General features: G+C 31.5%; 1 protein-coding gene across 2 annotated transcripts in view; it reads right to left on the minus strand.

The window, feature by feature from the left end:
• tmem132e (transmembrane protein 132E) overlaps positions 1 to 14,892 on the minus strand; it is a 601,474-nt gene that overhangs the window by 94,217 nt on the left and 492,365 nt on the right. For both annotated transcript variants that reach the window (XM_056458536.1, XM_056458535.1), the window contains exon 3: positions 3,229 to 3,366. In XM_056458536.1, the coding sequence (XP_056314511.1) occupies positions 3,229 to 3,366 (138 nt within the window). The remainder of the gene's footprint in view (positions 1 to 3,228; positions 3,367 to 14,892) is intronic.

Below are 14,892 nucleotides of genomic sequence, written 5' to 3' on the forward strand. Positions count from 1 at the left end.
GAATTGTGAGATTTTATTCTGTGGCAAGCATAAAAAGTTGCAATTCTGAGGGAAAAAAAGTCTATACATCTGTATATCTATATATCTGTATTTAGCACTTCTAAAATTTAAACATAAAAAAAACAGGTTTTCAAACAGTCAGGTTTTTTTTTTTTTGAAAATGAAATTTTTTTAATTGAAATTTTGGACTTTGATCTTTGAACAACTTTTTACCTTGAAAAGTAAAAAAAGTGACTTTTATTAACATTTTTAATAGTTTAAAGTGATTTAATGTCTGGGTTAGTTATTATATATACATACATATATATATATATATATATATATATATATATATATATATATATATATATATATATATATATATATATATATATATATATATATATATATATATACATACATATATATATATATATATATATATATATATATATATATATATATATATATATATATATATATATAACGATACTAAAACCTCATATTGAACTGCCAGTACATTTTCTGTTATTTTACAGACTTATTTCTCTCTATTATTTCTCATACATAATATCATTTCAAACTACTAAAACGCCAAAAAAAGTCACTTTATTAAACTGTCAAGTGGAATTTTCAACATTTCAAAAGTCAGCAGAGCAAAAAAAGGTCCCATAATGCAATTCACAACTGTAAATACTGGAAAACACGAGAGAATCACAAAATACAGGAACTGTCAATTAACAGATTTTTTTTTTATAATGAAATTGTAAGATATACAAACTCAAAATATTCAGAGAATAAAGTCTGAATTTAATTGTTTTTTTAAAGTCTGGGACATAATAAAAGTTTTGTCAGGGTGTTTTTTTCGGGTAAAAAAAGGAATATGGAATTAAAGAGTTAGTAATCACACTTATGAGCAGCAAAAATATAGTTCTGTCTATAAAAGTATCATATAAATTGGGGTTTCTATGAAAAATGGTACTTTTGTCCCCGCTCTCCCCTAAATAAACAAAATAAAAATCTGAATTTTAACATAAAAGCTGCACTACTAAGTCAGTAAAAAAGTCTGTATAACGAGAGAAATTGACAATATTTAGACAATATTGTGTCTAGACAAGAATATTGAGAAGAAAATCTAAACACTGAGACCAAAAAATTCTAAAAAACAAAAACCTGAATTTTGAGATTTTATTCTGTGACATTAATAAAACAGACAAGTGGTATGGTGTAAAGTGGGACATAAAAAAAGATTGTCAGGATGCTAATAATATAAAATAAGGAATATAGTCAGAAAATTCAAGTTTAAAGAAATTTGCAATAGAGCAGTAAACTGTGGACAGTTATTTTTTTTTTTTTTACGTTATATCTTGCATTATATATGCAATTCTGAAACATTCAAAGAAAAGGTTTAATTGAAAAAAGTCTGAGCTGTGAGGGAAAATTCACACTTCTGAGGTATAGTCACAATTTCTAACAGTAAAGTATGAATCACAACAGAAAAAAACAAGAAGAATCAAGATAAACATTTGCTAATCTGAAAAAAAATTGTGAGATAATTTCAAGCATATTCAAACAATTTTAAATGATCAAAGGAGAAATAAAAATTACGCTGCAAAAAAATACAACAACAACCACAACAAAAACAACAAAAAGCAGCTGGTTAATAATCATATTCTTTTGTAATTTTACAGTTTTAGACAGACAGACAGACAGACAGACAGACAGGCAGGCAGGCAGGCAGACAGGCAGGCAGGCAGACAGACAGACAGACAGTCTTTATGCTCTAAAGCAATAAAACACACACACTGTGACGTCATTTCAGTAAAGTGTTAAGTATTCCTGTGAAAGTACAGTTTTCCTGGAAGCAAACTGTACATCCAGCAAAACGGCAGGCGAATGACACGGTCCGTTCACATGTCAGGCCGAATGAGAGAAATGATTTTGCTAGGTTTCACTAAATACAAAGGGGAAAAAGGACCAAGACTAAGAGGCTTAGAAACATGAAGAAAATAGCATGATGTTTAATTTAGATGACCTCGCTGCTAATCTCTCTGCCAACACTCAATCACTGCATCCTGACCCGCCTGATAAAAGGTAAATAACACTTGACTCTACTGGCAGGATGAATCGCTCAATCTTCCTGAAGATGGATTGAAATATAAAAAAGACTAGAGTTTTATTGAGACATCTGGACTAAAAAAATATTTGGGATGGTTTATTTTTTGCTGTTATTTGTACTGATATTTAAATGATGTATTTTATACTATGAATTTATTATGTTTATACATAATATTTCTGTTTAAAGGGACTAAGCTTTTCCCAACACATTTGTAAAAATAAAATTTTTATTAACTAATGTCTAATAACTGATTTATTTTATCTTTGCCATGATGACAGTACATAATATTTTACTAGATATTTTTCAAGATACTAGTATTCAGCTTAATGTGTATTTTAAAGGCTTAATTAGGCAAGTTCGGGTAATAGGGCAAGTCATTGTATAATGATGGTTTGTTCTGTAGATAATCAAAAAAAGGTCTTAAGACAAACTCAGAATTGCAATTCTAAGGGGAAAAATGTCTCAATAGTAACAAAAACTGAAGATATAAAATAAAATCTGAACATTGAGACAAAAAAAGTTGCAATTCTAAAAAAAAAAAAGGTTTTGAGATTTTATTCTGTTGCATGAATACAACCTAACAGGCAATAACATATAAAGTATAAAGTGGGATCTAATATAAGGCTTGTCAGGATGCTAATAAGGTAAAACAAAAACCTATAAGAGGCAAGCATTTATCCTTTATTTAATTTCTTTATTTAATTCCTTCAGGATTGACTCCAAAGCACAGTCTGAACATGAATCCTGTATCTTTATGTATTTATGGCTACAGACTCTGTGAGAAGTTTCTTTCAAAAAGCCCTGCAAAAACAATTTAGCATAAATGAAAACACAGGAAGTACTAATTGATTTGACAACAAACGTTCTATTGAATGTAAGCCTCTCCAATTAGACAGTAACATCCTTGAACAAAGGTCTTAACTGAGCAGGCGGGATTCTGTTTTAGTTGAATGTTATTTGGATTAACTAGCAGATGTTGGAGTGGGTGAATGTGATGATTCATCCATAAAAGTTTAAGTTCTCCTTCCGTTGCTGATCAGCAACCAGATTGCCTTTCAATGTGCAGTGCTTTGTTTACCACTAGGGAAGCTGTTCCTAGATCAGTGTACAAAAGCATGAGGCTGACTTACCCAGAGACTCCTTTGATCTTGCTGGCTTCAACGGTGGCGATGGAGTGTTTGGCTCCGGACTGCATGTCCCATTCAACCCTCCACTGGTTACTCCTGGACTTGGTGCTGAGGAGATTCACACCTTTCTTTGCTTTTACCCTGTGAAAGAGACAGAGTGGGTTTTAAAACATACAGTAAATATTGTTGGTTGCATGTTTTTAGTCTTCCAACATCTTAAATGCCATATAAAGTCAAGCCTTAAAAGGCCTGTTCGCACCAATTTCAGGGTGAAAATTCAGAGATATATATTTTTTTAACATTAACATTTTAAGGAACAGATGCCAATAGATCTGTTCAGGCTAACATAAATGCTTCCATTGCAACAAATGTTTCAAAATAATTAATTGGGTGTTGTTTTATAGACATTAAATTGAGTTAAAACACAACATGAAAAAACAAACAAAAAACAAAACATGAAACAAAAAGCAAGACAAAACAAACAAACTAAAACACAGACAAAAAAGACAAAACTAAAGAGGAAACAAAATTAAACAAAACAAGAAAATAAATTAAACAAAACACAAAGCAAAACCAAACTTAAAAAAGCAAAACAAGACACAAAACACCAAACAATCCAAAAACAAAGCAAAACAAAAAAACACACACACAAAATAAAAACAAATATATATATATATATATATATATATATATATATATATATATATATATATATATATATATATATATATATATATATATATATATATATATATATATATAAAAACAAGACAAAAAATAAGGAAACAAAGTGAAACAAAACAAAAAATGATAGAAACAAATTATGAAACAAAAGGAAACAGTAAACATGAAATACAAGGAAACAATAAACAAAAAAAGAAACAAAACAAGAAATGAAACAAAACAAATGAAACAAATTATGAAACAAAAATAAGGAAACAAAAAAACAAATTTAAATAGAACAAGAAACTAAATGAAACAAAACAAAGCAAAACCAAACAAGTAAAACCAGAAACAAAACATAAAACAAAAAACAAAAGCAAAACAAGAAAACAAAAACAATTACAACAAAAAACAAGCAAAGCAAAGCAAAACAAAACAATAAAAAAATAAATAGTAAACAAAATGAAACAAAACGAGAAATATTACAAATAAATAATGCAACAAAATGGAACAATAAACATGAATAAAATGAAAAAATAAATAAAAGACAAGAACCTAAACAAAACACAAAAATAAAAACAAAAATTAAACAAAAACAAAACATAAAATAAAACAAAAGCAGAAACAAAAAAGAAAACAAAAAATAGATTTAAATAAAACGAAACTAAATTAAACTAAACACAATGCAAAACAAAACAGAATGCAAACAAATACAAAACAGAACAAGACAGAAAAAAACATAAAACAAAGCAAAAACTAAAAGAAAAGCAAAACAAGAAAAATCGATACAGAAAACAAAAACCAAGCAAAACAAAAACAAAATCATAACAAAAAAACAAAAGAAAAGAAAACAAAAGAAAAGAAAAGAAAACAAAACAAAACAAAACAAAACAAAACAAAACAAAACAAAACAAAACAAAACAAAACAAAACAAAACAAAACAAAACAAAACAAAAACAAAACTGCAGTATTGATTAGCATTTCCAGCCTGACCTCACGAGAAAACGTAAGTATTTTAGTTTTGTCAGTTTAGTGGCTAATTTGTACGAATTCGTAAGAGTTCAGTCGTACGAAATTGTACGATTTTAAAAAGGAGGCATGGCACCCAACCCCACCCCTAAACCCAACCGTCATTGGGGGATGAGCAAATCGTACTAAATTGTACGAATTAGATCATACGAATTCGTATGAATTAGCCACTAAATCAAAAAGTTACGAATTGCCGTGAGGTTTTGTTGGCATTTCACAAATCCCCTATTTTATCGCTCATTTATAGAAATCATTTATAATCAGTAAATGAGCTTCCCAAAGGTTTGATGCTGCAAACCAAAATCCAATTTCCCACAAACAACATGCAAAAGCTTATGTACCTCCTTCATTATGACCTTCGAGACCTGCCATCTAAAATAGCCACTTCTGTGCATCAATTTCTGCACACTAAAGCTCACCCTCTTCATACATTTCCTCTCGTCCATTAAAATTCAAAAACATCAGCCATTTCTCTGATCCGATACCACATTCTGATGATAAAATCCCAGTGGAGAACGCCTCTGCTCTCTCAGAGAAGCCATAAACTTCAAACACCACAGTCATGCAGTGCTTCCAGCAGTGTTAAGATTCAACAGATGCCTGATGCTGATGCTCTTCTGTGGGCACACATGTGCAGCTTAACACGCTGAATATGTGCGGTGACACAAGACACAGTAAACGACGCACGTTTTTGACCATGATCTGCAGCTCAGCTCACACACACACACGCACACACACACACGCACACACACACACACACACACAACCACACACTCTTTATAATATTAATTCTATACTAATGTTCATATAATTTAACTCATTAATCAATATAAATGAGTTGCTACAAGCAATTGCAACGTTAAACACCCTTCAGCTAATTAATATAACTAATGAGGCTTCTTTAATATATTAATTAACAAAATAATTATTTGCTGCAATTACTACATCACTGTTGTGTTGCTACATCCTACATTGTGTTGCTCATTACTGCATACTGAGTGTTGAACTAGCTAAAAAAAAATCCAGTACTTTTTTCTTGCTAATTTTCTTACCTTCTAATTACAAAATATCTGTATTTCACAAGATCTTTGCCTTCAATGATCATTTATAAGAGGAAGAAGTTTTATATTACTCCTTACTATCCGTTATCCCAATACTGTCACAAAAAACATGATTCATGTCTTCCTCTGAGTCAGGTTACAACAAGGCATCTACTTCTTTTCCACAAAAATGACATTATTTTAATAATTGTAAAAAATAAACATTCAAAAAGAGCCTTTCAGCTGTTCTTTTACAAGCAGAGAAAGGTTGAACATGTTTTTTTTTTTTTTTATTGGTATGACGAATGTTTTAATAATCTAAAGAGCATTAAACAATAGTTTCTATAGATGTTAAAAATACTTCATGTAATCATCGATGCCAGTAAACTACTTTTATTTTTTAAGGATGTAATCTGATTGAAAGTTTATAATTATGCCCAATGATAGAAAATGCAAATACTAAGCCCATATTTTCTGCTGCATTTGTTTTTCTGCTAATATTTTAACATATTTTGCAAGTTAAGTTATACATTTTGAATAATCTTTTGTCATTAAAGCTGAAATGTTTGACTGCTTTTGTTACTATTGTATGTGCATAGATGGCTGTTGTTGTTCTTTTTTACTTTTCATTTGTTTTATTTTTCTAAAAACAAACACACAAAAAAACAAACCATGAAAAAAACAAGACAAAACTAAACTGAATAGGAAACAAAATGAAACAAAACAAGAAATAAAAGAAACAAATTATGAAACGAAATAAAAGAAAAAAACAAGAAACTAAATTAATCAAAACCCAAAGCAAAACCAAACAAGAAAAAAATTGAACAAAATATAAACAAAAAAAGACAAAACAAACAGAACAAAACAGAAAAAACTAAATTATGACAAAAAAGAAACAAAACCAAACCAAACAAAACAAAATGGAATGAACAGAAATAGAACAGAAATAAAACAGAATGAAACAAAACCAAACAAAAATAGAACAAAACAGTATGAAACAAAACCAAACAAAAAACAAGAAAACATGGAACAAAACAGAAACAAAACAAAAAACAAAACAAAAATGGAACAAAACCAAACAAAAAAAAATGGAATGAACAGAAATAGAACAAAACAAAAAACAAAACAGAATGAAACAAACAAAAACAGAACAAAACATAAACAAAAACAAAACAGAATGAAACAAAACCAAAAAACAAACAAACATGGAACAAAACAGAAACAAAACAAAACAGAATGAAACAAAAACACAACAAAAACAAAACAGAATGAAACAAAACCAAACAAAAGTTGAACACAAATTGAACAAAACAAAAACACAACAAAAACACAACAAAAACAAAACAAAAACAAAACAAAAACAAAACAAAACAAAACAAAACAAAACAAAACAAAACAAAACAAAACAAAACAAAACAAAACAAAACACAAAATTATTATTTTTCATTGTGATTTCTTATATTGCAAAAGAAAAATTATAAATATTATCATATATAATATCATAACATTATCAATCATATCGCTGCAGTTCCGAATCTCCCCTAACCATGATAAAATCCCTGTAGCGCATGACCTCAGACGGATCATTGTTTTAATTTAAGATCTAGTTCAGACCTCGACAAGAAACTTCTGTTCCACAATGCTTTAGGAGCCTATGGGAATGGTTGACCAAACACTCATAACGTGACGAAACATTCATTGATAACAGAATCCGTCTCCAGGATTAACCTCAGACTGGTTAACCTCAAAAAACTCTGTCCTTTCACTTTGAACTGTTGCTTGGAATTGCACTTACCCGATAAAAGGAAAACTCCTGCTTTGAGGAGCGGACCATGACCAACAGCTGAGGCTTCGGTCGGCCATTTCAACAACTTATCTCACCTTCTCAGCCTCTCCATCAAGCACAGCGGTGATGATCATAGGCTGTGCTACACTTTTACAAATATTAAATATGAAGGGGGAAAAAAGCAGATCTTCATGCCTCGCTTTCAAATCAAACACAATATCTTTTTGATAGAGTGATAATAACAGATTTTTGATACAGCTCTTCATTGAAAGTGTGGGTGACTGGCAGGCGACCTCATTATTCTGTGAGGCGATAGAGAGAGTGCCGTGCAACAATTAGATTATTTCATTTATTTAAGCATGGAGCTGAATTACTTTATCTTAAAAGCCTTACATTGTCCACGTTAATTAACAGTAATCCACACTCAACCATCACACTTAACACGTGTCTTGTGTCTTCAGGCAATATGCTACTAAATGAGGAGTTTTAATAACTAGAACTGCTTTGTATCAGAATTTAAGGGGTGTGCACACCAGACATGGCATGTGTGAATAAATCGTGCTATTCGCACGTGAAAATTTTGAATTTACTCACTTCATTCACTCGTCAAATTCACTTCATTCACACGTGAAATTCACATCACAATAGACACGGATTTGCATCATGGGCGGGGCTTCTGTCTGCCTGGTGACTCTAGTTTCTTTGCTGAATGGCTAACATGAATTTTATCAAGACAATAGCTGTTTGTGTGATTTAGAAAGACTGAAAAAACAACGTAGATTTGTTCAATTGAGTCCGTTAGATTCTATCAGAGGTGCACCCAGGTCTGTGCGTTCATCAACTCTTCCAGAAACTATACCTGGATGATTAAAGCTTTCAGTTGTGCTTCAGACTTAGACGAGTCAAGTTTGATGAGCTGTTGTCCAGTGTCGGCAGGAGAATTTCCCCTTGGGACACCAAAAAAGGCGCAACATCATAGTCCCTACAAGAGCAAGCTCCTGATTGGTTAATGCGGAGTGAATGTCTAAAGTTATTATAATGCTAAAGTTCAGAATTTCCCACTTGAGCGATTTGCGCAATTCGCGCATATGATACAAAAAAAAAAAAAAGAAAACAAAAAAAAAAAAAAACTGTCATAATCATGCCCCTACAAGAGCAAGCTCCTGATTGGTTAGGGCGGCACGAATGTCTAAAGTTATTATAATGTTAAAGTTCAGATTTTCCAACTTGAGTGTTTTGCGCAATTCGCACATCAAAAATGCAAAATTTGCACTGCATCATTTGCACCACCTCATTCATCCACGTCTGGTGTGAACACAGCATTAAACTTTGGTGTTAAATGATTAAAACACAATTATGTTAACAAATACATAGTTCAGGTATGAAACTCTTGCCTATTGGACTGTAAAAAAGTTAAAATTAGAATAACACTGTTAATAATACGGTAGAAACTGTATACGCTCAAAAAAAAGACATTTGCTCTTTGTTCAAAACATTTATTTAAAATAAGCTAAACAACACAATTCTCAAGGTTTTTTGGGGACAACTTAATTGTTTTATGTTCAATCCATTTAAATTCGTAAAAATAAATATTTTAAATAATTCCTTGATGTTGTCCCAGCACAAATCCATTGGCAAAGCATTTTTTTAATGTGTAGGTCTGGCATCCAGCGCATTTACAAAAGCTTCCTTTAAAGCAGATACTTTTTATTATATTAAAGTAAACATTGTATTCCTGCTGTACATTAGCAACAGCAGCGTAGCAGACTTCGTCCGCCAAAAAAACAAGCCTGTGTCCACCAAAAACAAGCTTATATGTATTTTATAACCATGCCAATACACGCTGGTTGAAATTATCACTCCGGATGAACTCACTAGAGAAAAAACTAGATTTTTGTTATTTGTTTAAACTACATATTTACAATGGGGAGGGGGCCAAATTAATTGTTTTATATTCAATCCACTTAAATTTGTTAAAAAATTAAGTTAACTTAATCGTGTGTTGGGACAACATGAAAAAATTGTGTGGAAGTTGAGGTGACTTTAGTTGAGGTATGAATTTATTCAACAAATAATTTTATGTACACACGTTTAATTTAACCACATGTTATTTTTAACCTGTATGACTCTCCTATTATGTGACAAAATAAAGAATGCTTCAGTTACCACTGAATTGTCTTTTATGAACATAAGCACTAAGATATTTCTGATATGATAAATTCTGATATGATTCTGATTTTTACACTGTAAAAATATGCACACATTCGATTTGTGTTGGGACAACATGAAGGAATTAGGTTAACTTATTTAGTTTTTGCAACTCTAAGTGAATATAAAACTATTAAATTGTCCGAAAAAAAACTCAAGAATTGTGTTGTTTCAGCTCATTTTAAATAAGTAGTCTGAACAAACAGCATAGATCGGGCCCTACCATACACCCAGCACAAAAAAGTGCAAGCAATGTGTGGCGTGATTTGTTGCTATTTTCAGACCAGCGCAACCATTATTTTTACGTTTTGCACCATGCGGTTTAAATGGCAAATCCATTTGCACCACTTTGTGGACTCATGGGTGTGCTGATCTAAAAAGGAGATGTGTTAAGGCGCATTGTTGGTGCGTTACTACTTTGAGAAACTGAAATAGACCAAGCCATTGACGAACTGAAAGCTAGTCTAAAGTCCAAGCGCAGAGTGCATTAGTTATGCGCCTATGTGGGGTCAAACTCTTACATATTCCTTAATACACACAGGATGTACAGCAATACACAAATATCTTTACACATGAAAAAAAATTTAAAGGATTTAAATGTAACAAAATGTATTATTTCTACATAAATATAAAACCCACTACCTCCATGCCTTCTTTACCTCAGCTGGGATGGTCAGTTTATTCATGACAATCTGCATTTGTATAATGATATAATAAATATTTATTATATGCATATTTATTTTTGTTTTAAAAATATGAAGTTTAGATTTGTCCACCTGTCAGGTTTTGGAGACGTCTGCATCACCCTAAGGATTATAAGTATGAGAACTGTGTTTGGATATAACACTTTTATTATTGTTCAATTATTCTTTTGCTGGAAATTAGAACTGAATTAAGACATCATTTTGAAACAATCTTTGTGCTTAACAAACAAAATTGAATATGTAGGCTAAGTTTCCACCGTTTCCTTACTCCACACAAGTAAAAGAGTAAAGTAGCTCATTCTTTATCAATTTGTGTTGGGACAACATGAAAGAATTAAGTTAACTTATTAGTTTTTACAAGTTTAAATGGATTGAACATAAAACTATTAAGTTGCCGACAGCCCCAACCCCCAACCCCCCCCCCAAAAAAATCAAGAATTGTGTTGTTTTAGCTCATTTTAAATGAGGAGTTTGAACAAACAGCACACATCATTTGCTGAGTGCTCTGTCAAAAAGTCTGGGTTCTACATAATTCCTTTGTGTTGTCCCAACATAGATTGGTTAAGTTAACTTAATTCTCTTTACAAATTTGAATGAATTGAAATAAAAAACATTTAAGTCGTCCCCAGATAAACATCAAGAATTGTCAGCTTATTTTGCATAAGTAGGTTGAACGAGCAACACAAATTATAGTTTGAGTGTTTTTTTACGTTTCACAGTTTATGTTAAGCTATAGTAGCATAATATACAAATTAATTACTTAATTAATTAATTATTAAAGTAATACTATATTGAAACTTTGTTCAAGTAAAAGTGGTATTTGCTACAATTTTATTTAAAAAACGTCACATTTCTTCACACAATCACATCCAGTGCACTGTAAAACCTAAAAAGTTAAAGAAACTCAAACCATTTGAGGAAACCGATTGCAACAAACCATTTGAGTTCAAAAACTAATCCTAATGAGTTCTGTGAACTTAATCCATTTGAATAAATGAAGCAATTTGAGCACAGTAAATCCAGATAAATGAAGAGTACTCAAGTACTATAACCAACAGAGTACTGTAAAATATAATAAGTTAAGGTAAATCAAACCGTTTGAGGAAACCGATTGCAACAAACCAGTTGAGTTAAAAAAAACTCATCTTTATGAGTACTAACTCCATTTAAGTTGAAGTAATGAGGTATTTAATTAACTCATTACTTTCAACACTGAGTTCAAAACTCTTTTCAAATGTGTAGAATTAACTTTCAGTAAATTTTGAGTTAACTACACTCATTTCATTTGATAAAGTTGACTGTTGGGTTTTACAGTGTATGAAACAGTATGCATTACACCATTCGAAGATCTCAACACCCTCTGTAGCGAACAGACACAGCAAAATTTCCAATAAAAACTTCTACTTGACAGCCTATTCATAAAGCGAGCACTTATAAGCGTATATAGAAAGCTGATCTAGGATCTGTCCACAAGAATGCAAACTATGATTTGACTTCCTACATCTAAAACAATGACCAGACAGCAAAACTGCCTACAGCAGCAGAGCGAACACAAGCAGTGATGAATAACTCTAGCCTCCACTGTAGTCTCTCACCATAAAAATTACCGTAAAAAAAGCCCATAAACAAGCAGGATGAGAAATGTCAGCAGATGCATGTCTCTAAGGCATTAGGCACTCAGTCCTTTCGTTCCCTGCATTACTGCGAAAGCTGTCCCTCTCTCAACGTCTAAATCTGGCCAGCAAAGATATTTTTTTTCACCAATTTGTACAACCAGGGCTTTCCATTAGTTCCACTAGAAAAAGAGACACTTGACATGAATAAATGATCGCCGGAGGTCTGCACGCAAACATATCCAAGTCACAACACACACGCAGATTAATGCACATCACTGGAAACTCTTCCTTGAAACATTAAAATGACATCTTTAAATGTCTATATATGAATGCGAATCACTCCGCTTGTCCAAACAGACAGTAATCATTTTCATAAACACACCAGTTATTTTTATTGAAACGATCCAGAGATCAAGTCACGTTTTTTTTAGCACAACTGCGATGAAATCAAGATGGTATCAATGTCAGAAAGCATTAGTTCCATCAATGCCTTTTTGAAAGTGGCTTATTGTGTCTTGGTTTTGTATTTTTAGACCATGTAATTGCATGTACATGAGTTCTGCTTTCCATTTAGAGTCACATAACATCTGCTCCATAATGAGTGCTCCATATGCCTACTAGCTTGCAACTATGAACACTCTAGCAACAATAAAAAAAAATGCTTTACTTGTCTGAACTGAAGAAGTGTTAGAGTCTCTTTGGATTTCAAATATGTTATGAAAAAAAACTATGGATTTAAAAAGTTATTCTCCCACCCAGACTGTTATATGCTGTTATGTTACCCTAAAATTCAAGATAGTGGAGCAAAAATGCTCGTATTAATTTTAAGCAGGATTGCAGAATTAATCAGTTGTTTGAGCAGATCAATTGAATACACAACTCAGTGACACACGCAAGACATTTTCTGCCCCATACTGGCAGTTTTGGATGAGTGTATTAATTCATTGCAAAAATAATTTCATATTTCCAAATTAAAATGAAAAACTCAACCTCATATTGTATTAACCCTTTCACTTGTGAGTTTTAAATACTCCAACCGGCCGTGTGAGTTTTTTTTTTTTGTATGACCAATCCATTGCATTCTAAAGTTCCCATAGCGATGTGTCAAGTTAATCACGTGACCTACCAGCCCCAGACATTGATGTATATATCGTATTTTGTTTCTTTTTACCCTTTTCTGTAAATATTGACAAATGTTGTAATTATATTGTGAAATTTCGGATTCTTCGATTCTTAAATAAATCATGGAACCAGCCTATTCTCTCAAAAAAACTGTATTTTACATTTTGTCAGTTTAGTGGCTAATTCTTACAAATTCGAATGAGTTCAATAATATGAAAATGTACGATTATAAAAAGAAGGTGTGGTGCCCAACCCCACCTTAAACCCAACCGTCATTGGGTGATGATCAAATCGTACTAAATTGTATAAATTAGATTGTACAACTTCATACGAATTAGCTATTAAATCAAAAAGTTACGAATTGCAGTGAGACTGCATTGGATGGAACATATATTTTGTCTTTTAAACAGCTTAATAATGATTGTATTATTTGTTATATAATGGGTAATGGGCGCCCCAGTTGTCGCTAGAAGGGATGCAGCTGCAATCAGAGGTTAACGAGAAGTATTTATATTATTTATTAAACCACCATTAATTTTATTATTATATATATTAATTAATTTTAAAAAGCCTATTTTAGCAGTTGATAATGTGCACACTGAACATTCTTATCACACCGGTGTGATCGTACACTTCAGTGACCAGTCAAGGATGATCACACCGGTGTGATTGTAAAAGGTTAAACCAGTTTGAATCTTTTTATCAGTAACATAAGACAAATATTAAAGAATGCTGTTTTGGTTACCACTAGGGCTACACAATTTTTCGTTCCAGCATTGGTATCTGTGCATCTGCAATGGTCACATCACAAGGTATGCAATGTTCAGTCAGAATTATTGTTGACCAGAATACATGCGATTTATAGTCACTGCTAAGTTTAACCATAAAAAAATTGAAGGTTTATCATATGCATGTGTTTTCATGCCTGAGTTTGAGCATTTTAATAACAGTTGGGGTATGATGTTTGGGGTGTGACAAATATTGTATTTCAATATTTATATTATATTTACAAGTTTTTCTTACTTAAATTGCTGTCTTATTTCTGGTCCAAATATCCACATCCACAAAAAAAAAAAGATTATTTTACTTACCCCATTGGCAGATAATTTAGCTTGTTTAAAGGAAAAACTTTTCATTTTGATTTATTTCTTCTGAAAACAAAACAATATTTTTACTTGATCTTAGAGTCTTTCAATAATTGAACTATAAATGAGACAAATCAAAGAAAAGCATTTTTTTGCATTGTGATTATTCAATTTGTGTACTTGAATACTGTTAAGACTCCACAGAAAACTGTCAAATAGTGCTATTCAGACCATCTTGAAAAATTGTATTTATATCGCAATTATATTGCCGAAAAATAAAATAGATAAGATTTTTCCAATATCTCACAGCCCTGTTACCACTGATTTTTACTTCATGAAGATAAAAACGGAGATGTTTCTGATTTGATCTCATTTTAGTTTCATAGTTTATGCTACTGAAGCCTAATATATAAA

The sequence above is a fragment of the Danio aesculapii genome, chromosome 5 (genome assembly GCF_903798145.1).
Source record: "Danio aesculapii chromosome 5, fDanAes4.1, whole genome shotgun sequence".
In the NCBI taxonomy this organism is placed as follows: Eukaryota; Metazoa; Chordata; class Actinopteri; order Cypriniformes; family Danionidae; genus Danio; species Danio aesculapii.